Raw genomic sequence first — 24888 nt, forward strand, 5'->3', positions numbered from 1 at the left:
AGACTGCTCCTGAACTTTCATGTAGAATACAGCAGGTCTTTCTGGTTTCCTGGTTGCATTACAAGCAACACTTGCTCAACTTCTCCTACATAACCATTAGAGTAGTGGTTCTCAACTTGTGGGTCCCCAGGTATTTTGGCCTACAATTCCCAGAAATCCCAGCCAGTTTACCAGTTGTTAGGATTTCTGGGAGTTATTGGCCAAAACATCTGTGGACCCATAGGTTGAGAACCACTGCATTAGAGGAAGAGGAGCAACATCTGGTTTTCAATCTGGCAACCCTAATGTGAAATTGATATGGAATTCAGATACATTCTTCCAATGCCTGTTTAGCATAGAATTCATACCTCAAGTATCTCAATCCAAAGGTCAGTCTGGTTGACCAATTTAGATGTAAGGGGTGTCCCAAGATGACCCTGCCTCCCACCTGAAAACTTCAATACAAGAGAAATAAACACCTTGGCCCAACATGCATTTGTCAGCATGGCACATTTTGCCTTTCTCCTGATGATTCGACCACTCTTCCCCACAAATGCTTTTTAATAGCTTCTGAAATGCCACAGCAAACCTCATTAGTCGATAATGGATTGTTTTTGAGCTATGACGTCCATCCACATCTATACAGGGCAACCATAAATTGCCGTAGACTCTTAAAAAGCCTTTATTGGAAAATTAGTCATATTTCATAGAATCATCATTAAAAAAGAGAGATTTCAGCCATTTTGTTCCCAAGTAAATTATTCTGGGTTGTGAACAAACGTACATCTTGGTGCCCGTGTGTGTGTGTGTGTGTGTGTTGTAATGTACAGAGAATATTTGCTTGAGCAGGATTTTCCAGAGCATTGTCCATCTCAGATGACTCTTGTGGCAGGATTTTTAACCACTTCCCTTAGGAAAATAAGCCATATTCTAAGTAGATTTTCAGATTGATTTGAATGTTTTCTTTGATGTTTAATCATAAATTTTCACATGTCTTTTCATGTATTAAAGCCATTCCACTATAGTTCACAACTCTGCAGCATTTTCAAAGCCTCTGAAACTTGAATAGTACAGGCTTTAGCAATTGATTTTTCATTCAGATCTTTTAGCATGATATTTTTTGTTGTTATCAGCCCTCTTATCTACCATTTTGGACACTGCCATTTTTGGTTTGGACATCTCTTTTTCCTGGTGCAATAGACCAGTGGGGATAACTTGTGAATCTCCATTTGACAGACACATGAAATGTGCCTTCCAGTATTTTTCAAGCTTTTCTAGCAGGGTCTTTTTAATCCAATTGGTGTTTCTCTCTAGGACCATAAACGAAGACTTGAGACCATAGAAGAATTATCAGAAACCAGGTGCATCTACACTGCAGAAATCATGCAGTTTGACACCACTTTAACTGCAATGGCTCAATTCAGCGGAAGAGCCCCCGGTGGCACAGTGGGTTAAACCCTTGTGCTGGCAGGATTGCTGATCAAAAGGTTGGTGGTTCGAATCCAAGGAGCGGGGTGAGCTTCCGTTTGTCAGCTCCAGCTTCCCATACGGGGACATGAGAGAAGCCTCCCACAGGATAGTAAAACATCTAGGTGTCCCCTGGGCAACGTCTTTGCATACAGCCAATTCTCTTACACCAGAAGCGACTTGCAGTTTCTCAAGTCACTCTAGACACTAAAAAAAATTCAGTGGAAATATGTGAGTTCTGGTATTAACATGGTCTTTTGCTTTTTCTGCCAGAGAGCTGGTGCTTCACCAAACTACAGCTTCCAGGATTCCATGACACTGAGCCATGTCAGTTTAAGTGTCGAACAGCATTAATTCTACCGTGTAGATGCATCCTTTCTCCATATGTGTTTGGGAGTTGGCTATGTGGAATGTATTGCTTAGAACCAAAAACAGCACAGAGGGTAGAGCCCGGAGAAATTGTCTCCCACGCCCACTAGACATCTTATAGAAACCAAGAGACATCCGGGTTTTGTCGGATCAAACACTAATTTACTTGAGAAAGCAGTTTTTCCCCTCCAACTAGGCTTAGATGCAGCTGCTTCTTGATGAAATGCAAAACGTGCTGTGTAGTATACACAAATCGCTCCCCTACGTCCAATTTTTGGGGTGTGCCTGTCCTTTTGTCTGTGTGGGTGGATGACACACTGGTTTCCATAGAGACCATTTAAGGAAGAAAGCGTAAGGCATAAATTCATAGATATAGATATATATCAACTTTCTTTCCACTTTCACACATGTTTCATTCCTGGATATAATTTTCTTTGGGAAGGGAGAGCCCTTTCTATTTCTGGAGCATCCTTGGGTTTATCCAAACTAAAATCTGAGTCATATATGTGACCTGACATAATTATTTCTGGGCAGAGTGACATCTCCTACACCCAGATGAAGGAGACGGGAAAGTTTGAGAAAACCAGTATTTGCTAATACCCCTTTGCAAATTAATTGATCTGTGCCCCTTAGAGGCAATCTAGACCATACATACAGCATACTTTATAGAAGGGATGCTGCCCCAAATGGTGGAAGATGTTTGTCATGACACATGTTTTTCTCTAGCAGAATTTGCATTTTTGTTCCCTGTTGTCTCCATTTCTTTCTGTATAACGATGGAGTATATTTACAGCATTTATTTATTTATTTACAGTATTTCTATTCCGCCCTTCTCACCCCATAGAGGACTCAAGGTGGATCACAATGCACATATACATGGCAAACATTCAATGCCATTAGACATACGACATACACAGACAAAGACATAGAGGCTATTTAACATTCTCCAGCTTCTGGCTTCCTGAAGTTATGCTAGATTCCAGCCATGGGGGAGCTGCTGCTTCATCATCCACTGTGACACTGAGTCCTTGATGGAGTATTTCCTCATCTTCCAGGATGCATGCTGCTGGACATTTTTATGGTGACATAAATTAGTTAAATTAGCCTCCCTGCATAAGCAGCCCCTAAATTTCCTACTTGAGAGATGCAACTGTCTTTCAGATTGCTCAGGTAAACAACGAGCTATGGCTATTTAATGGTCGGGCATTTAATCTGACCCAGGCTTCGAACTCATGATCTCTCGGTCAGGAGTGATTTATTGCAACTGGCTCCTAACCAGCTGCACCAGAGCCCAGCCCCTTATATATAACCAGAGAAAGGATACTAAGAATACATGCATGGTCTAAAAGGAAAATGTCACCGATAGTGGAACAAAATGCCCATCTTGTAGATGCAGAGAGAGCCCAAATGTGCAGATGTGCTTTCTGGATGGTAGACAAATCTTATTTGGACTTAAACTGAGTGTATCACCAAACCACATGGAGGTAGCTGTCCCATTGAGTTTGTATTTCTGGCATCTCCTAAACTCCCCTGCATTTATCATAAAGCTGCTACTCTTTATGGAAGAAACATGAAATCCATTCTCTTTCGAGAAGGTGGTCCTGCCATGGCTTTGGCACCAAACCCAGCCCTCTAATGCCTTTCTAATGCTTCCCATCTCTGCCTGTATTCCCAGCTCTTCAAACAAAATCTTATTTGGTCTTGCCAGTAAAAGCTTGCTTTTCATGAGCTTCTTTTTTCCTACAAAGAAATTCCACCAGCATCAAAGGCTGCATGCGGTTTTTAACCTAACCATTGATATAGTTGGGGCAGACCTGTTCCTATCTATTCCGCAGTTTAAGTCTTTCCTTAAAACTAGCTGGCTCAGTTCTAAAGCCTCACTCAGTCATATGATATATAATAATATTATACTATACTAATATTATAATACATTGTATATACATGTAATATTAATAATAATATTATGATGTAATACAATGTAATAATAATTATAATTGACTATTATAATTGTATATTTATATTACATGCAATATTACTAATAATATTGCGATATAGTTGTGTAATATAATATATTGTATGTAAATATACTTGTAAACCGCCCTGAGTCCCCTTCGGGGTGAGAAGGGCGGTATATAAATGTCGCAAATAAATAAATAAATATCGCTCCAGGCTGGCTGCATTGTTAAGTCCAAGATTCAGGAGTGCCACCAATGTGTTTTTCATAGAATCATAGAATTATAGAATAATAGATTTGGAAGAGACCACATGGGCACAAAGTACCCCTAAAATTACCAATTTATTCAGATTAATGGGTATGTTTGCCATAACTGGCGGCTGGGCGGCTGGGGGGGGGGGGGGGATACGTTTGGATTTTCAGTCTCACAAACCAAAATGTCACTTACCATTTCTTAGTGATCTCTACCCAGTTCAGAAAAAAGATAGATAAGATGGAATGTGCCTAAAGGACAGTGACCAAAATGATCAGAGGTCTAGAAATCATGAATCTCTTTGAGGAGTAAATTGGGGAGCTGGATATGTGTTGTAGCTCAGGAAGTGTCAGAAGATTTTTTTGACAGTGGTTCAGAAGATGAGGAAGGTGATGGGTTTCAACGTAGGTTTCAAAGTGAAGAGTCTGTGAATGAATGGAGAGAATTGCAGGCGGATGAGGCTGATGTTTTGGATTCCTGTGCTTGTTCCCAGGCAACAGGGGAAAGTAAAAATTCCCTTGAGAAAACACCTTGGGCAGATGGGGAGTTTTCCCAGGAAACTAGATTAGGCCTGAGAATGCAAGGAATGAAAAATAGACAAACTAGATATTCTCAAAGAGTCCGAGATAATAGCTTGAAGTCCAGTGTTTTCGGTATGATCTCATGGGTGCCTGGACGGGCTTAAATTAAGTGATTTGGCTTCCAGACTCTCAGAGGAGACAACGTTGCCATAGAAGATGGCTCTCCTGTGTCTACTTCATGATTCATGATTCAACTATTCTCAGGTTTCCTGTTCTAGTTCATGCCTTTTTTTCCTTGGAAGATTTACCTTGGAAAAGTTCCTGTTTTCATGTTTATGGATTTATGTTTGAAATACTGCCGTGGATTTTGATTCTTGTGATTTTATGCTCTATGTCATTTTTGGATTACTACTACAGTAGAGTCTCACTTATCCAACATTCGCTTATCCAACATTCTGGATTATCCAACACATTTTTGTAGTCAATGTTTTCAATATATCGTGATATTTTGGTGCTAAATTCATAAATACAGTAATTACTACATAGCATTACTGCGTATTGAACTACTTTTTCTGCCAAATTTGTTGTCTAACATGAGGTTTTGGTGCTTCATTTGTAAAATCATAACCTAATTTGATGTTTAATAGGCTTTTCCTTAATGCCTCCTTATTATCCAACATATTTGCTTATCCAACATTCTGCCGGCCCGTTTATGTTGGATAAAGTGAGACTCTACTGTACTTTGCATTTTTTGTTCTAATGACCTTTTTGGAATTGTCATTTTTTCCCTTTTTATCTGCTTTCTTTAATAAACATTTTTAGATAGAATTTCTGGACTCGGGTGTGGTGCTGGGTGAAAAGGTGTTTCAGTGCTAGTGTGCAACAGTATGTTTAGCCTGAGAAGAAGGGTTTAAAAGATTACATGCTAGCCATGTTTAAATATTTGAAAGGCTGTCAAATTGAGGAGAAAGCAGGCTTATTTATCTGGAGAATCTTCTCCCCTTCTGCTCTCAGGGCAATGGCCGTTTGGATGGATGGAGGTTCCTCTGCTTCTGACCCCAGGCATGATAGAGCTATCCCCGTCTCTTTTTCTCTTCCTCTGAAACTAGGGCAGTGACAGTTGGGATGGAAGGAAGATCTTTTGTTTGCTTCTGGGCTAAGGCAGCCTGGAACTGTGCCTGGCTCTTCTTCTCTTCCTCCGGAGACGTGACAGTGGAGATGGAGGGAATGCATTTTCTTTGCATCAAGCTTTAGGCAGTTAATTTGGAAGAGACTTTTCATCTTCTTCAGGGGATATACATGATAGAGCTTTCCCTCCTCTTTTCTCCCTCCAAGGCCAGGGCAGTGGCAGTTGGGAGGAAGGCCTTTCATCTGCTTCTGAGCCTAGACATGACGGGGCTGTTTCTCCTGTAATAAAAGAATACACTTTGTTATTGTGAAGTGGCTGGTGACTGCTGCTTATTTTAAAACCCCTTTGTTCATTTGTCATATAGCATGGGTGCTTGTAAACAGGAAGCAGTAGAGGAAGCGTGCATTATTGTTTGAGAAGAGGGACTTTCTCTCCATGCTTTGCCATTTGTGTAAACTTGGAGTCCACGATGCTTGGAGATCAAAGGCGAAGGCTTGAGGGTTTGGAGAGAGCTCTGTATGGTTTACTTATAATGAGTCCGATTTTCTTCCTGTCCCATTTTCCTAGCGTGATAGATTGTTTCCTTCTCCCAGCATGCTTGAGTCATGTCTTTTCGTTCGACATATACAGGAACTAGCGTTGCGTGATTGGTCTTTTACAAGTGAGAACAGCAGTAAAAATTCCCCAAACGGTCTCCGGATGGTTAAACAAGTTTGTTCCCCAACTTTGTTGAGTGCCAACACCTGTGACTTGTTGCCTGTCGTTTTGTGTGCCAACCTGTGTTCCTTTTGATAGTCCTTGTAGCTCCCCGAAAATGTTGGCAATTGCATTGATCCACCAACCTTTTCTAGTAGCTCTCTTCTGCAGAAGGAGTGCTTTTGGAAAACTAGTTGATAATTATGTATAGAAGGCCAAACTGCCCCAAAATATTTTGTGTTGCTACAGAACCAGTTCACGAGAATATTTTGTTATTAGAAAAATCTATTTCCCACAACATTACAGTAAAAATTTCAGCTTAAGCTCAAAGGGAACGAGAAGGTATGGAAATAAACTAGATGGTGGCAGATTATAGTAATATATTCTTCTCAACGTGTCCTGATACACCAGCCTTATAAACTCTAGTACTATTATGACACTGCTGATGTTTAAAAAGATAACTTATATCAAATATGTTGTTGAAGGTTTCCATGGCTGGGATCACAGGGTTGTTGTATGTTTTCCGGGCTGTATGGCCATGTTCCAGGAGTATTCTCTCCTGATGTTTCGCCCACATCTATGGCAGGCATCCTCACAACCTCTGAGGATGCCTGCCATAGATGTGGGCAAAAAGAGAGAAGCCTCCCACAAGGATGGTAAAACATCAAAAACATCCGGGCGTCCCCTGGGCAACATCCTTGCAGACGGCCAATTCCCTCACTCCAGAAGCAACTCTGGTTGCTTCTGACATGAAAAAAAGGACCAATTTAGCAAAGAATTGCATTCCCAGACTGTGGGAGTGTGTATTTAGGTGCTGTATATCATAAAAGGTAATTTTAAGATAATTTGTATTTATTTCTAACCCTCTTACTTCCATGACACCTAGTTTTTGAATGAGTTGATAGTTGATGTTGGCACATTTCTGTCTTGACTCATCCCTAATACCAGTGATTCATTTTCCACTCCAGCATATACCCACATGTGTAGCCCCGTGTGCCAACTGAGTCACATTCTGTTATAATGGAAACAAGGTCTCCAGTGCTTTATGTCCTTGGAAGACCGAAGGTTTACCAAGTGCCATCTTCAGATGAGGAAGCTCTGAAATGCCATAGAGGTGTTCCTTCTTGGACAGCTCATGCCAAAAGCCTGGGAGAGGAAATTTACACACAGGAAGGGTATTGTTAAGTCAACAACTACTGATGTCACACCATTGTACCCTCTGAACATATGGTACCTCCTGTCCCAGATAGCAGACATTAGCTTTCATTACAGTAAAGGCTGAGATGGCATTTTTTCCCAAGGGACAAACAGATGCCAATAATGGATATTAATCAAATCTGCTGGGGTTTAGCTACAGGATATCAATTATTATCCCCCATCCAAAGCAAACTAAAAAATCACTAAGTCTGGTGAGTCTCTTTTACACTATATTGTTATAGCACCTTCGTCCTCCCTTGCTTATTATGGCTCCGTTCTCTGGGATCTAGGGATTTGTAGTTGATATTTAGCATTTTTTTAGCTAGAGAGTTCTAGCATCTCGCCAAATTACAAATTTCAGGTTTCCATAGAATGGAGCTGGGACAGTTAAAATAGTATTGTTGCTGTCATTATACAGGATGGAAGAGCTATAGATGCATGCAATCAAGAACACAAGAATTTCTTAGAAATTCAAAATAAGAATTGGGAATTTGCTGCCAGATACAAAAGGCATTATTGAGGTGGCCAAAGGTTGGCCATCCCTATGGACTGGATGTAGCCCCCTCAGATCCTATTCATGCCTCTACTGAAGACCATGGTAATCCCTCAATCTTCCAAAAAATGACAAAACCTTTCCAAAAAAAGTTCTAGCACAATTTTCAGGCCTTTCCAAATTCTCTAAAACTTTCCTCCTAGACGTTTTTTTGACCAGTGTTAATTGCCAGGAATAAAATGACATGATGTCTAATGTGTGGGTATGCAGGGGAGAAATTTCTCCCAATCTGCTAATGTTGTTGCCCACCCTGATCCAGGTCTCAACCTGAACCCCATTTGGCAGCAAAGGAGAGTCATTTTGGGCAACTTTTTCCACTATCCTCCAATGGAGTTTCTCTTAGTGTCCATGAACTAGCAGCTGCCATGTTATCATCCACATCTGTTCTTGGTCACATTGCTTTGATAGGACCTTCTGTGAATAAAGCAGCTACTTGAGCAACCTCCTTACCACAAATCAGATCATGGGGTATTGATTTCGGGGGCTTAGAGGAGAAGAACTTGGCTGTTGTTTGAAAGAATTTCTGTAGGGTGTTATTTGGTACTCCACTCATTCTCACTCCTTGGAATATTCTGGAGGAGAGATTGGGTTCTCCTTTCTCCTATAGAATGAGGTGTATTTATTTATTTCATGCCAAAAGCATTGCATAAGTGAGTATAAAACAGATACAAATAGGTGGCGAAGTGTGTTAAAGCACTGAGCTGCTGAATGTGCAGACCGAAACGTTCCAGGTTCAAATCCCGGGAGTGGAATGAGAGGGAACACAAGTGGCTAAATAATGTTTGACCAAAAACGGGCAACAGCGATCAAGCCGGAATGGCCCTGTCCTTGCTGTCCTTCCAGGAGCAGGATAAAGCCTTTTTATTCCTGCAGGCTTTTCAAGAAGTAGGCTTTTAAGATCAAGTCAGGAGCTGCCATGATTTTAGCTCTGAATCAGTGTTAAGGGTTTAAACTGTTTATTTGTAATAGCATTAATATTTAATTCTATTGTAATGTTTGTATATTTTGGGGTTTTAAATTGTATTTAGTTGGTTGTATTGTAAGCTGTTTTGAGTCTTGTTTGTAGAGAGAAAAAGTGGGATATAAATAAATACAATAATAGAATAATAAATAACATAGCAGCCTCACTGGGGAAACAGTGATTTATTAACTTGTGCATTTTTACTTTCCTTCAATGCAGAAACACTCCAGGATCCACTAAAGATTGCATGCTCAGAGATGCGTTGGAACTAGGTAGGTCCAGCTCAGCAATGTCTTCATTGATTTTGTCTTCCTCATTTTATTTTATTTTTGTACTCGTATTTAAAAATTATTTGGAAGAATAAATATGTCAAATGGGATAAGGGACTATCCTTTCCCAAACATCCTGGTGTATTGGACCACCTACCTCACCATCCCTGTGCAGCATGCTCCATGAGGATTTTTTAAAAATCAGCATTTTGGTGAAATAAATAAATAAATAAATATCCACTGCCATAATCATTAACTCCCACCTCCTATCTGAAAGTGTCTCCCACTTTCTCCTGTGCCCTGAAAATAATGTTTCTTCCTTCCATCCCAATATTTTCAAATTTGCCAAAAAAGTAGCCGACAAAAGCTTGAAAAAAGTTTGATATTGCAAGTATGGCTTCTCTGTTGAAAAATGAAAAAATGTAGCCTTAAAAATGAGAGAGGCATGTTCTCTTTTTGCAGTAATTTCTCAGTGTTTGTTTCAGATGTTTAATAGTCATTTTACTCACTTTAGTTGATGTTGAGGATGAAGAAACACTGGAGGAAGCATACAAGATCCCGGACTCATCTCTACCTGTTTTCAAAGTTACATCAAAGCCCATTGATTTCTTCCTCGCAAGGGTAAGGGACACTTTGTCAAAACATTGTATCAAAAAGATTGAAAGCAGACCAAGGTGGTTGTTTGAATCATGCATATGATGAGTATTGCTTCTTCTTTAATGTCTGTCAAGTTACAGCAACTTCACTTTATCCCAGTATATTCTGGAGACAATTGAGAAAAGAAAACATCTACTTCAGAGGTTTCATCCTATTTCATGGCCTAGGTTTGGGCTGACAGGAGATAAGCAAACTCACAACAGTGCTAATCTCAAAGAAACATTGGCTCAGTCAAATCTAACATTGTTCAAATCAGCCAAAGCTTAGCAACCTTGCTATCTTTCAATTCAATGATTGGGCAGAGAGGTGGAGGATCTGCTCATACAATAAAGTCTCACTTATCCAACATTCACTTATCCAACGTTCTGGATTATCCAATGCAGTAGTCAATGTTTTCAATATTTCATGATATTTTGGTGCTAAAATCGTAAATACAGTAATTACTACATAGCATTATTGAGTATTGAACTACTTTTTCTGTCAAATTTGTTGTATAACATGATGTTTTGGTGCTTAATTTGTAAAGTCATAACCAAATTTGATGTTTAATAGGCTTTTCCTTAATCTCTCCTTATTATCCAACATGTTCGCTTATCCAACTTTCTGCTGGCCCGTTTATGTTGGATAAGTGAGACTCTCCTGTATATCTTGCCTTCACATATGCGAGAATCAGCACACTTTGGCACCTTTATAGAGTAGTCGTATGGAACAATGTCACTGTTACATAGAGGAGTACTACTTTGGTAACTGACGTATACCTGTATTTTTCTAATTCTTTTGAGAGAGGAGAAAGCACCTCCTTATCCACTGTTTTCCAACTATGCCTAATTCAGACATATCTCCCATTTTGGATTAAAAAAAGAAAAAAGAATAACTGTAATTCAGTTTTTATCTCCTTAATCCAGAGGTGTCTGCCCTTCTTGTAACAACTAATCACTTTTAAAAGTAACTTTCTAAGACCTGCATCTCTCTGTCTGTCTTTTTTTAAAAAAAACAACAACAGTGAAGCAGAAAGCATATGTGGTTCTGAGGGAGGTGTTGTTTAGCAACATACTTAAGAGTATGTTTTGCAGTTTTAGGTTCATTTTCTATTCCTATGCAGCAATAAAGTTGGACTTGACAACAGCTTTCCTGCAAATGATTAAAGATGATTGGAGCCGCAATGGATCTGTAGCCAAACCCATACTCTGTTGCAGTGAAACATAACCATTAATGCCAAGGGAACATTGCAAGGGGAGGAAAAAATGATTCCCTGGGTGAATAAGTAGATCCAGTATTTATAAAACAGAAATTAAAAGGGTATCTAGACAGCCTGGGCACTGAGACACCCCTTTCCTCCTTCTGTATATGGATGGATAGATTATTGATAGGCAGACAGACAGACAGGCACACTATAGTGTTTGATTACAGAATGGAAACTGCATTCTAGTTTTTCACCTCAACTTTATCCTGGGTTGTATTTTTTCTTTATTTTTTCTTTTCTTCCTCCTTCAGGACCTAAAGATTCTGCTGTTTGGCTCCAGCCTTGGCTGCTTCAGTGAAGAATGGCGAATCCAGAGTTTTACCTTTAGTGATAACCCTTTGCTGAAATATGGGATTGTGCAAAAAAAGGTAAAGAAAAGTGTTTCTATCCCTGGATGTCTGTGTAGTGTATGAGAGAACATCCCATTGGATTGGACCCCTAGTCACCTGCGCATGGATGGTTCATATGTCCTTTAATTAAATATATGAGTTTGTCAATACTCTCATTAAAATGCTATTTTATGAGGGGAGATGGGAAGAATAGAAGTTATATGTGCCTTTTGTGCAGAATGGGCCCCTAACTGCTAAAAATCACATCATTTTAGGATTCTCCTAGTCTGAGTTTCCTAAAGTTGAGGTGTTAGCTGACCCTGATTGTTTCATGTCTGGAATTCCCTTGTTTTCAGAGTGTTGTTCTTTATTTACTGCCTTGATTTAAGAGTTTTTTAAAAAATACTGGTAACCAGATTTTGTTCATTTTCATGGTTTCTCCTTTTCTGTTGAAATTGTCCACATGCTTGTGGATTTCATGGCTACTCTGTATAGTCTGACATGGTGGTTGTTAGAGTGATCCAGCATTTCTGTGTTCTTAACACTCAGAAGACGGGGAATTCCAGACAATCAGGACCAGTTAACACCTCCCAACAAAGGATTCCCACAGACAGGAAGCAGACAGACTGTGAAGCTGCAAGGCCATTTAATGGTAATCAAGGTGGCCAACTGCACCATTCACACTTGCCTCAAACAAACAAGAGTTCTTTTCCCCACTCTGGATATTATTCCACAGATATATAAACCCCACTTGCCTAGCTTCCAACAGACCTCACAACCTCTGAGGATGCCTGCTATAGGTGTGGGCAAAATGTCAGGAGACAATGCTTCTGGAACATGGCCACACAGCCCGGAAAACTAACAGCAACCCAGTGATTCCATCTGTGAAAGCCTTCGACAACATATCAGGGACCAACATGTTGTTGGAAGCACAACATTTTCAGCCACTTGTTTTATCTGCAGTGTCACAGTTTCAGCGGAAAACAAAGCAAAGCAAAACAGGTTGAGGAGCAGTCTGGAACATAAAGGTTTCAGACACCTCTCCCACCAGCAAGAAACAGCGTTGTTGTTTTCTTCACCTCTTTTGCCTTCTGATACCCTCCAGGGTGGGCCGTGCGGGGTACTGGCAGCGGTTCAAGCCTGCGTCCTGCAGCACCTTATCTTCGGAGACAGGAACAGGAACAGTGATACACGGTAAGTCAACAGTTCCAAGGGCCAATTCTCAAATTGAACAAAAAACTCCCCCTCCATTGTTGTGAAGGGAAAAGGGGGTCTTCCTGATCTTGACCTCATTGAAGGGAGGTAAACTGCAAATTGACGGGATCACGTGGACCGGGAAGCAAATGGACGCCAGTCCTCGAAATACTCTGATGCCATTTCATTGTTTGCAAATATGAAAAGCTGTACACAATAACCTATATAATACATATGATAAACAATATAATATGGACCTATCACAGAGGTTTCTTGGTCAGATTTGTTCAGTTGAGAGTTTACTCTTGCCTTTCTCTGAAGCTGAGAGAGCGTGATACCCAAGATTTCCTTTCCAAGGCAAAGTGGGGATTTGAATCCTGGTCTCAGAAAGTCCTAGTCCAACATTCAGTCTACAATATCACTATGTCTGTCTTACTGATGTTATTGTGTCCTCTTCCTTCCACTTCAGAAATCAGGGTAGCTTATAAAAATGAAAGCATATACAGTAGGCCCATGGTAGCTGATTAGGTTGGATCCAGGTCCTCATTGGATACCAAAATCTATGGAAACTGAAATTGGTGTCCCTTGTATAAAAAAGCAAAATCAAGGTTTTGCTTTTCAGAGTTTTGTGAAACTTTTAAGGCCATATTTTGGTTCTTGCAGACCACTGGTGGTCCACAGACCACAGGTTGTGAACCACTCGTGTAGTGGGATAGAGATCTCCAAATATGGGAAAGCTCATATGGGTGAATACAATTCTTCTGATAACCTAAACTTCAGCCATGCGGGGGTTTATAGGTCATCACAACAACTTTGAATTGTTCTTGGAAACGAATGGGCTACCAGCTGAGTTGTTACTACTAGGAAGTTGTGTGATCCATGTTGTCAGCAAAATCTCTGCCGCTTCCAACTCAGCCAGCTTGTGTTATATTTCCTTGCAGTTGAGTGTTGTGCTCTGTGTTTCATACAAAATCAAGGGGATTTTAATGCAAATTAAATATTCACCAAAAAGTTCTGCCGTGCCAGAAAAGTCACAAAAATGAGCGAATATTTTTATATTCTCAGCCCAGATGGAGAAAACCTTCATTTCTTACATTTAAGAATGGAATGAGTGCATAATTACATCCCTATCATGGAGCAATGCCTACTTATCCAATTATCTGCAAACTCACATCTGTGATAAGTGAACTTTACCACACATTATTTTAAGGATTTGGGTATGGAAACTATCCTGCCCTGATTTGCTGCCTTTCAAATATAGCCGCTGATCAGGAATGAGAGAGACACATGCAGAGATAAACACTGGGACAGTGCAGAACAATGCCAAATGCCATTCAATACAGTTACACAAAAAAGGAAGATTGGAGCCAAAAAGTACAGACTTGCAAAACGTTTCCCTTGTACCTTGTCCTAAACTGGAGACTTTGCTCCTTTCGATGAAGACGCCACGCGAACCTCAGACAATAGGGTGCGTCAGCCTGAGATGTAAAGCTGCTCACTGTTCCCACCGCAGGCCTTAAAAGATCTAATGATTTAAGAAGACTAAACATCAAATCAAAGCGATGGACATGAAAGAAAAGACTCTGGTCTGATTCATCTGCCTTTGGTGCAATGAGAAGTTTCTTCCTCCTCCTTTGAAGGGCATTGGATGTTTGGGCAAATGTAAGAGGAAGCCAAATCCTGCACCACCCAGTGTTAAACTTGATGCCTCAGGAGGACATTTATATCTATAGTATCAGGTGTCACATGTCAAGAGCTCTACAGGCCAAGTCTCTGTCCCCCCCCCCCCCCCCCCGCCAGCAGCAAAGATGGCCTCTCCTGATGTTGTTGGGGTGCATTTGTCAGAATCCCGAAGGATGGAAGTCCAGTACATTGGGAGAAGCAAAAGGTGGGATCTATGGTCTTACACCAGGGTGGATAACTGTGGCTCTCCAGTTGTTCTTGGCTCTTGTCCTCCTTAGTCAGCTTAGCCACTAGATGAGAAATGGTGAGATCTAAAGTTCAATATCTGGAATATGACAGTTGCCTATTCTTACCCTGTGTTCTACATCACTGGGAAGTTGCTGGTTGAAAGATGGAATTACAAAATAATCAGGCTTGGTAGGTACAGGGGTTAGTTCCCCATACAGGAGCTATCACTCCACCATAGACATACATTTGATGCAAGGAAGGGAAGGGGGGGACTTTACATTCTGCTGCTAATTACACAAAATTCCCTATAAATAGTAGGTGCCAGGGAGGAAAAGTCCAAATAACTTCTGCAGGCTTAGGGTGTTGCACCCTAGACCTGAAGCCATCTATGACCAGAGCATCAGACAGTAGTCCAGAATAAAGGCAAGCAGTTTATTGTAAAAGCACACACAAGATATATAGCAATAAGCAGAAATAAGGAAAAAAAGGTATAAAATCCAAAAATACAGTAATCTCTTACAAAATTACAGTAGTCTCTTGTAAATTCAAAAGAAAGGCAGTTAAAGAACAATCCGAAAATCTAAAAGCAACTTGAGTCCACAAGCAAAACTTGAACAAGGTTACACAACAAGAACATGGAAAAACTCCTAAAATACTTGAATCCCAAAACCAAGACAAGAACCAAACAACCCAGGCCTGACTGTAACTTGAAAGCCACACTGCCTGATCTGAAGAAGAGCCTGTAGCTGCTAATATACAGACATGAAAGCATTACTACTCCCCTGGAACTTCCACTTCTCACGGAGGCGTGTTGAGAGGCGTGTTGAGCTATGAAGCTGGCTATCTGCTCAAATTTGCAGGCGAGCCACCTCCTGGCTTAGGTCAATGTCACCAGGTGTGTTCCCATTAGAATTTCTCATTAATTCCTCTTTGCTAGACTCCTTATCTGGAGAGGATGATTCCAACTTCCATGAATGGTCTTGATGGCCTGGAGAATCAGAAGAAATTATATTCTCAGGCCCATCTGTGCCTGTTTCACTTTCTTGCTCTGCATGAGAATGGCCTTCTGAATGAGAACGAATCCCAGGACCTGCATCAGATTGTGGAAAACCCACAATCCCATCTGATTCTAAATCATCAGTGAACCATCACCCCCTGCCTGCTGTGGCTGAATTACAACGCAGGGAATGACGGGAAGACCCAGCTGCCCAACAAATCCATATTTCACTCATCTCTAATTTCCATGGTGCCTGCCCAACCCTACTATTACCTGTGTGGAAGGAAAACATGGCATTGGTTGGCTAGGCGGCAGTGGCGAGGCAGCTAAAAGTTTCAGGTTTTGGTAATTGGCATAAGAAGGTCTTGGCTGGTCTGAGTAGATCTCAGTTGTCATTAGTAGTCCTCAAGTTTCACTAAATGCTTAATAATCAAGTCTACCTGATTTATTGATCCATGCCATGTTACACAAAGGTTATGGGAACAAGAAACCATGGGATAAGAAGCTCTCCATCCCTCATCTGCTTGGAGTAAGGGGGAGCAGGAGAGTATGAAGCCCATATCCACGATCTGTACCTACAAGGTGTAAGGTCACAGCTCATGTTTTATCATGGACTAATGTAAATCTGTGCAGAGTTCTTCAGTTTTAGTGTCACTCGCTCTGTATTGAGAGGTCTGTTAAATTACTCCACAGACAGGCTTGTGGAGATATACAAAACCTAGCAGGCCAACATTTCCATTAATGCCCATTTATTTCCCCACAACCTGCCTGCAGAATGTAGACCTCTCTTCTTGTAATGTAGCTTTTTTGCCACAGCCCAAGCGCATGCTTCCACATCCTACAGAACTCGCTGTCCAAGGCTGTGTTATTTCCTGGCATTTGAAATGGCCCTCCCCTAATGTCATCCTATTATTTCTGCTTTTAACCTTTAGGACACGCTAAACACTTCCTTTCCTTTCTCATTTGGACTCATTGGCTATTTACAGACAGTGTTTATCCCCACCCTGGTGTACCCTTTTTTTCCACTTGCTCTGATTTCTTTGTCCTTTGTAGAAATCAATTGGGCTTATAGAAAAACAAAGTGTTGTTCTTTGAACTGGAACTCCAAAATAGAAAGGGCATTAAGGATATAGTTTCCTGGCTCAGAGGAGGGTAGGGCCCTTGTACCTTTCATAGCTGCCTGGAAGAGAACATTTCAATATCTTTGGGAGCATTTCTTTCTGCCTAACTAAAATTTAATCTTTTTTCACGGGATGGAGATAGTCAAATCTGAAAAGTTTTGCTTCCTCTTGTATTTCATTTTTTAAAAAAGAATTGGGAAAATTTAAAATCTTCAAAAATGGTAAAAAGAAATCAACACACTGAGGATCATGTTCTATTAAGCCTTAGCAAAGCACTTAATGAATCAACCTGGAAAGAGCATATTATTTGAGAACACAGAAATGCTGGACCACTCTCACAATCACCATATCAGGCTACACAGAGAAGCCATAGAAATCCACAAGCATGTGGACAATTCCAACAGAAAGGAGGAAGCCATGAACATGAACAAAATCTGGCTACTACCGGTAGTATTAAAAAAAAAATTCTAAAATCAGGACAGTAAATAAAGAACAACACTCAGAAAACAGGGGAATTCCAGATAGTAAACAATCAGGGCCAGCTAACATCTCCCAACAAAGGATTACCCCAGGCAGGAAGCAGCCTTTGATGCTGCAAGGCCATTCCATTTTAATCACAATTACACCATTCACACCTGCCTCGGGCAGACAAGTTCTTTTTACCACCCTGGACATTCCACGCATATATAATCCACACTTGCCTAGTTTCCAACGGACCTCACAACCGCTGAGGATGCCTGTCATAGATGTGGGTGAAACGTCACGAGAGAATGCTTCTGGAACATGGCCAGACAGCCCAGAAAACTCATAGCAACTCATGTTCTACTTGTGTGCCAAGCTGCTGCAAAATGTTAGGTGTCTGGAGGTAAAACAGAGACTGTTAGAACTCAGCAGAAACACAGTTTAAGTCAAGTGAAACCAAATTTATTCATGTTAAGCCAATACCCTCTGCACGTTTTACAAGTACAGTACATACCTAGAACATAGCCCTCATAAAACAAAGTGCATCATAATATTTATAGTATTACACACATAGTTAAAAATACAAATACAGGGGTGGGAGTTATACAACCCACCAAATGTTCTCCAGATGTGTAGCAGGACAATTCATCCTAGAAGCTATTGTCTAAGAACATCTGGAGGGCCACGATTCCCATCCTTGGCTTGACAAATGTGTTCTGGTTTCTCCCAGTTCATCCGCCCGAACTTTTCTTTTTAAAATTAATTTCATTTATGTCAAAGTTGAAAAATGTGCAAATTATTGTAAATATGGTAAATTTTGGACAAGGGATACTTAATCTGTATTATGTTTTCTTTCTTTTTTCTTGAACCACCAGGAGCCTTCAGCCTTCAGATGGACAAAGGACCAGATGCCTCGCTTTGGCTCTCGCTGCCATTTTATGGCGTGCTGGTGGCAATGAGAAAGCAGTCGTTACCTTGTGAGTAAAAGGTGCATTTATACGTATATGTAATGTATATATTTCACACACTTAGCGGACTTTCCAGGGAAAGCCCCATAGCCCCCATTGCAGTCAACTTGTTTTCCAGGCTAAGAATGGCACAGTTAAATTGATCTTCAAAGGCCATCCAGTCCAGCCAACTGTTGCCAATGCAGGAAATATGCCACTGTGCCATTTCTCTTGGTGATGACGTAGCTTCTATTTTAAAATACCTAATAGGACTTGATAGTTAAGTGTCCTCCAAGGATAGCTTCCTCCTATTATTGTCTTTCTTTTATACTGCCAGATGCATGTTTACTCAAGGTTAAAATAGCTATTATTCCCTACACCCAGTGGCACACAAGCTACTTTTAATCTCAGGAGTAAACCTCTTATAGGGCTAAGGAATTGGAGGCAGAGTAGGTAAAACAGAGATGCATTTCATTGGGGTTGCAGTCAATAAGAAAGTTTGAAGTTTTCCCATATACACAAGGCAATCCTCTGTAAAATAAATTCTCCTTCCCCAATCCACTGCCCCAGAGTTTGCTGTTAATCTATAACACCACCTTGATGCCAAGTTGGATCACTTGGGTACTACATTAAAAACATACCTGAGGTGGATATGGCTGTTGTATTATATATATGATTTCTATACCATCTTTCACCCCGTCAAGTGTCCAACTCACTGACATAGAATATATCTTTTGTTATCATATTTAGGATGGTTGGATGGATAGATAAGTGATATTGTTAACAGAGCATCTCAGAATCAATGTGATATTCAGGAAGACAACATTGAAGTGAAAGGAGACTATCAGTCTTAGACTTATTTTTTATTAGCAACATTTCTATCCCATCCTTCTCACCCCGAAGGGGACTCAGGGCGGTCTACAAGTTATACTTAGATAAATCTATTATATTATTAACATAGCACAATATAAGCATTATATATTGATATATTGTACTATAATAGTATATTGTAATAGTATAAGAAACAAAAGGTGCACCCATCCCAAATCACTGCAATTTTAGCAATGTGCATCTAAGTGTTGGCTGTAGAAATTGTTGCTGATTTAGTTGCAGCTGTGCTGGGTTGAGAGCAAAAAGGATTTGCAATGGGATGTGTAAGGACCTAAGACCCTAAAGCAGTGGTTCTCAACCTGTGGGTCCCCAGATGTTTTCGCTTTCAACTCCCAGAAATCCCAACAGTTGGTAAACTGGCCCTAAAGGCACCAGATTGCACCTGATGTTATGAAGCAAAGTACTTAGTACTTAGATAGAAGGCCATCATTTTCTCAATTACTTCGTACATTTCATAGGAAGGAATTGAGAAAACCACTTTTCAATGTTTCTTGCCTAAGAAAACCCTATAAAATTCATAGGGTCCATATAAGTCAACAGGCCTTTGGACACACATGTTGGCTGTGTTCTAGAAGATCTTTAAGATTTTAAGCAAAGCCTTTTGACTTAAGAGCCCTGTTTTGAGGAAATGAGAAGGCTCAGGGCCACATGAGAGCATGCTGAAAACTAAGGGTGGGGTCTATTCCTGTTGAAATCTCTGGTCATCGAGAGGAGAGGAGATGGACCCACCAGATGCTCATGGCTTTCTACATCTGTTTTCTTTATCCATGTAGGTGCTCAGGAATGCAACAGTTCACCCCTGCAGGAAAATACAAAACAGACGGCATCTTGGAAACGGTATAGTTCAACACATTATTTGAATATGTTTTAACCGTTTCTCACGTACGCGTAAACACCAGAGACGGGGGTGCTCTTCTTCTCACTCAGAGTGGGTGGGATTTGTTATCTCTTGCGTCCCAGAACCTCATCCATCCATCAAACGAAGCAAGCATGTTTCCAGTCCTTAATGATCAAAGAAGAACTAGGGAATGTAAGAGATCTGGCAAATGGTGAGAAGCTAGGTGGCATTTCCACAGGTCTTCAGACTTACCCAATTTCCTGTTATTCCTAGTGCATGCATAGGCATCTGTTGGTGGATCTCACAGTGCCATTCCTAAAGGAATTTGACCACTTTTCTCTCCAGCTGCACATTATGTAATGGAACAATGGCAGATTGTCTTTCTCTCCCCCCCAAAATGTTGAGATTGTGACACTGCCATGCTTATTTGTAATCAAGGTGTGGTTAATCCCATTCAAATTAAGTGGCTGCTGTCTGGTTGAAACAGATACCAGTTGCCCACTATATCATAGTGAATGCCAACAGGAATTTTTACCGCAAGACATGCTAATCCAGCCTCTCTTTTTAAAAAAGGGCTGCTATCTATATCTTCACGTTTCATTTTTCCCACCACAAATTTCATCTCCCAAATCTTCCTTCACAGCTCCTGCTGTACACTCTCACAAGATATGAAGACCTCCTGGCATTTCTGCAACAAAATACTCATCAGGTATGGAACCCAACCAGGAAATGGGCCTCTTCTTTCAGTTCTCTGATAACTTTGCCCACAACCTAGAAAAGATATTATTGGGGAATGTGGCTTTCAGAATTTGGAAGTCACTGACCATGCTTGCAGAGAAATTATAGCATCTCTGTCATCCATATAAGTAAGGTTCTCATGTCTTGCCCTCACCAGAACAAAGTGCAAAAGCATTTTGTGCAAAAGCATTTTGTTCTGTTTGCTTATTTCAACTGTTTATTCCTTGCTTTTAATCCTTTATAAGCTAAAGTTATATGACAGCTTACAGAACTAAGCTGTAAAAGCCAAAAGTAAAATAATGAAAGAACAGAACATAATAAAAATTGTAACAGAGACTATTAATGTTAAGAAATAATTTTTCACAGCTGCTGTAACCAAACATCATTCAACAAACTCCATTAAAAGCTCTTAAGAAGCAAGTAATCCTTATGTTGCCAAAAATAGGAAAAGCTGCTTGTTGTTGTTGGTGTTGGTGTTGTTATGCCTTAAAATTATTTCTGATGTATAGTGACCCTAAGGAAAACATATTGCGGGGATTTCTGGGTTTGAAAGTATGTGACTCCCAGTGTGCTTTCTTTGACAAACAGGGATTTGAATCCTATTTCCAGAGGTGTAACCCAATGCTCAAACAACTGCACCATGCTGGGTGACGTTGCTTTATTTCTGTCCCACTGCTTTTAGGGCTCAAAGCAGTTTACAATCTAAAAAGACGTTGTTAAAATAATTCTACAGGTATGCAAGTTAAAACAAACTTGAACATTAAAAAATCAAACCAGATTAAAACATACATGTTTAAAAGGTCGTCTAAGCAAAGAAGCACATAAACAGGATGTCAGTAAAGAGTAGATCATAGCATTAGTACCTGGCTGTGCTCTGATGGTGGAAACATACAAAGAAGGCTCTTCACATGCCATTTCAGTATATAGATGGACTCATTTGGGATCGGCTCTAAATGCTAGTCTTGTGCATTTGTATGGAATCACTTCCCATTTCCATCCACCACTTACGGAAATGGGTGCCTATACAAATGAGCTTTTCCATCCAAGGTCTAAAAAAACAAAAGATTTTTCTGGCTTACCAGCCAGGGCCTGCCAGCCAGGGCCAACATCCGAGTGGGCCTGGCGCTCGGCTGTAGGCCCTGCTCGCCAGAGCCTACAGCCAAGCACCGAAAAACAGCCGATCAAACAGCTACCATTCCCCCTTATTTCCGTTTCACTGCTTCTTTCATTCCAGAGGGGGTTGTATCATTCCATGACATCCAAATGGACAGAATGGTACAAAAACACAAAAAAAAAACAGATGAAACAGGATTTGAGCCCAAGTCTACTAAATGCCCTAAAGACACCAGATCTTTGAAGCTCAGCACGATCAGCCCTGGTTATACTTGGATGAGAGACTACCATTTGAAACCAGGTGCGATAGGCTATATTTTAGAGGAAAGAATTGGAAAGACCACTCTGAGTCCTCCTTGCCTAAGAAAACCCTATGCAATTCATGGGGCCCTGTGCACTAATCCCCAACAGGTGAGGAAAGCTGTTTTGCCCTTAATTTTCTGCATTTCTAAATATAGGGCCTTAATAGAAATTAGACATCTGTATTAAATACTTTGAGGCACTAGACAAGCCTTTAACCAGAGGACAGGAAGCCTTTCACCTTCTAGTTGTTAAGTTTGAGCTCCAAACAACATGGCCTCCTGGGGGGGAGGTATATGGGAGTTGTAGTCCAGCAAAATGTCTTGTTTGTTTTCCCTACATTGCGATAAGTGATACTGAAAACAGTCGATCATTTACAGCATATCTTAGGTGCTTTTTTATTTGAAGGATGATGGTGAAATATTATTTAAAATTAAAATTATCAATACATCGACTGTTGGTAGTTTGGTTTGAAATGTATCTTGACCACCATATCATTCCTCCCCACTCCCTGCTTTCCAGTTTGAAGCCGGTCCATACGGGTGCATCCTTCTGACGTTGTCTGTGATATTGTCAAGATCCATCGATCGGTGAGTATATTTGCATTTCTTCTGACAGGTGTCATGGGCTCCTAAGCCTCTGGGATGTAATGGGGAGATAGATGGCATGGCTGATGTGTCAATGTATGTTCCAGATCACCATAGACAGAATTCTTTAGGCCAGGCTTTTCAGAAAACAGATTGTCCTAGACCTTCCTCCTGGGCATGTCTGCATTTGTGGTCTCAGATGCATACCAATAATGTGTATTTTCCTTCCAATCTCTGCTTTTTTGTGCATGTTCCAAATCACAGATGTGTGTGTGTGTGGGCGGGGGGGGGGGGGGGGTCCTTTTGGACCACAAGTCCCAGAATTCCTCAATCATCATGGCCAGTTGCTTTTTTCACTGGGGAATTCTGAACCTTGTAGTTCACAAAACTTTCCGGATCTCTACTTTAAATGTATGTATTGTTATAAGTAGGAAATGTAGTTGTTTCATAAAATTCAAACATACACACATATGTGCATTCTCAAATATAGAATCATAGAATCATAGAGTTGGAAGAGACCTCATGGGCCATCCAGTCCAACCCCCTGCAAGAAGCAGGAAAATCTCATTCAGAGCACCCCCCGACAGATGGCCATCCAGCCTCTGCTTAAAAGCCTCCAAAGAATATGTGTATCATTTTGGGCACATTTTTGTAATGGATTAATTGTGATCAAAATGGAGCTTCAATGATATTCTCATTGTCCCTCTCCTGAAGAAACATCATAATTGATACAACTGAGTCCCCTCGGGTGAGAAAGGCGGGGTAAAAATGTTGTAAATACTGTAAATAAATAAACTGCAAAGCATCCAATAACAACAGCAGCAGCAACAACATCTTCAAATATATGCAGTATACATCTACACCAAGATCAGGATGTGTTTTTACTTTCATATGAAAACATTAAGTTATTCACATCATTAGGTTATGAACTTTTTATTGCAGTTCTTCAGCATGTATTTGTTGCACTCTCATACCACCATCTTAACAAATAGTGGGATTTGTAGATTCATGAGGAATTTGGAATTCTCTGCAGAAGATCTGTAGCGCTTCATCCTGACATATTTGTAGTTTGTACCTAGTGGAGTCATGGTGATAAAAGTGATGACAAAGTGCATAATTTGAAATAATTTAAAGGGGACCAAAGTGGCTAAAATGAATATGTAGCTATAACAACAGAGGCTGTTCTATGTGATCCTTTAATAACCTCACACAGATCACTAATGACCTGTGTCTGGCCCATCATGGTTACTATGCTATGGGTCCTTTCATGCTCATGGATTAGGTCTTGAACTCATTATCACTACCACACTGAGAACAGGGATAGCAAGTAAATATTTTCAAAGTCCTCATTACAGACAGCGGGACTGGGGCATGGCTGAGAGAGAACAGCACTCATTTTATGTCCAGTTAGCATGTTTTGTGGCTAAGGGCACATCTACACTGTAGAATGATTACCATTTGGCATCACTTTAATTGTGATGGTTCAATGCTATGCAATCGTGGGAGTTGTAGCTTGGGGGATCTACAGTGTAGATGCACCCCTAGGACTCCAGATATTGCCTTCAGAGAAAATGGTAGCAAAAGAAAAGATACCTGGGAAATGACTCTGGCATTTTGAGGGCAAAAACAGGGGAAGAAACCTACTCCAGGCCTTATCTGTTGTTTACATTAAGAAAGTTTAATGAGATTTCCCCTTCTCACTCAGGAGAACAAAATGCTGTTTTTCAAAGAGCCTGGCCAGCCCTGGAAGGAGCAAGCCGTACTTTCTTAAGTGTCTTTTAATTGCACATAGTATAATCTTCCCTTCACGTTAGAGAACTGATGGAAGATAGATTTTTTTTCACTTTTTCTTGCATGAAAAAATGTGTACCACTGAGTTTCTGGTACAGCTGGAGTGAGGGGTAGGAATCAGACATAGCTGGCATAGTTTGGAAAGGGTGCTGAAAAGCCCTTGGAGTGTTTGCAGGTGGGTTCACATGAAGGCCAAATCAATGTTGCCTGGACATCCAAGAAAGAATTCGGCTTTATTTATTGATATATAATGTTTGTTTTATTTTAGCGAAAAACACATAATAAATAATACAAATGCAGTTTGAATGTTCCTTATCTGGACTTTTGAAATACCCCAAAATCCAGAGTTGTTTCCATGGGTGGCTGAGATAGTAATATCTTTCTTTCTGATGGTTCAATGTACATAAACTTTCTTTCAAGT

The 24888-nt window shown here is 40.5% G+C and overlaps 1 protein-coding gene across 1 annotated transcript in view; it reads left to right on the forward strand.

Moving 5' to 3' along the window:
- The window catches only part of mindy4 (MINDY lysine 48 deubiquitinase 4), a 72505-nt gene that overhangs the window by 23966 nt on the left and 23651 nt on the right, over positions 1 to 24888 (forward strand). The window contains exons 6-13 of the mRNA XM_008112215.3: positions 9299 to 9351; positions 9863 to 9969; positions 11500 to 11616; positions 12683 to 12771; positions 18138 to 18239; positions 19874 to 19937; positions 20582 to 20647; positions 22612 to 22679. Of these exons, the coding sequence (XP_008110422.2) occupies positions 9299 to 9351; positions 9863 to 9969; positions 11500 to 11616; positions 12683 to 12771; positions 18138 to 18239; positions 19874 to 19937; positions 20582 to 20647; positions 22612 to 22679 (666 nt within the window). The remainder of the gene's footprint in view (positions 1 to 9298; positions 9352 to 9862; positions 9970 to 11499; positions 11617 to 12682; positions 12772 to 18137; positions 18240 to 19873; positions 19938 to 20581; positions 20648 to 22611; positions 22680 to 24888) is intronic.

The sequence above is a fragment of the Anolis carolinensis genome, chromosome 6 (assembly GCF_035594765.1).
Source record: "Anolis carolinensis isolate JA03-04 chromosome 6, rAnoCar3.1.pri, whole genome shotgun sequence".
Lineage (NCBI taxonomy): Eukaryota > Metazoa > Chordata > Lepidosauria > Squamata > Dactyloidae > Anolis > Anolis carolinensis.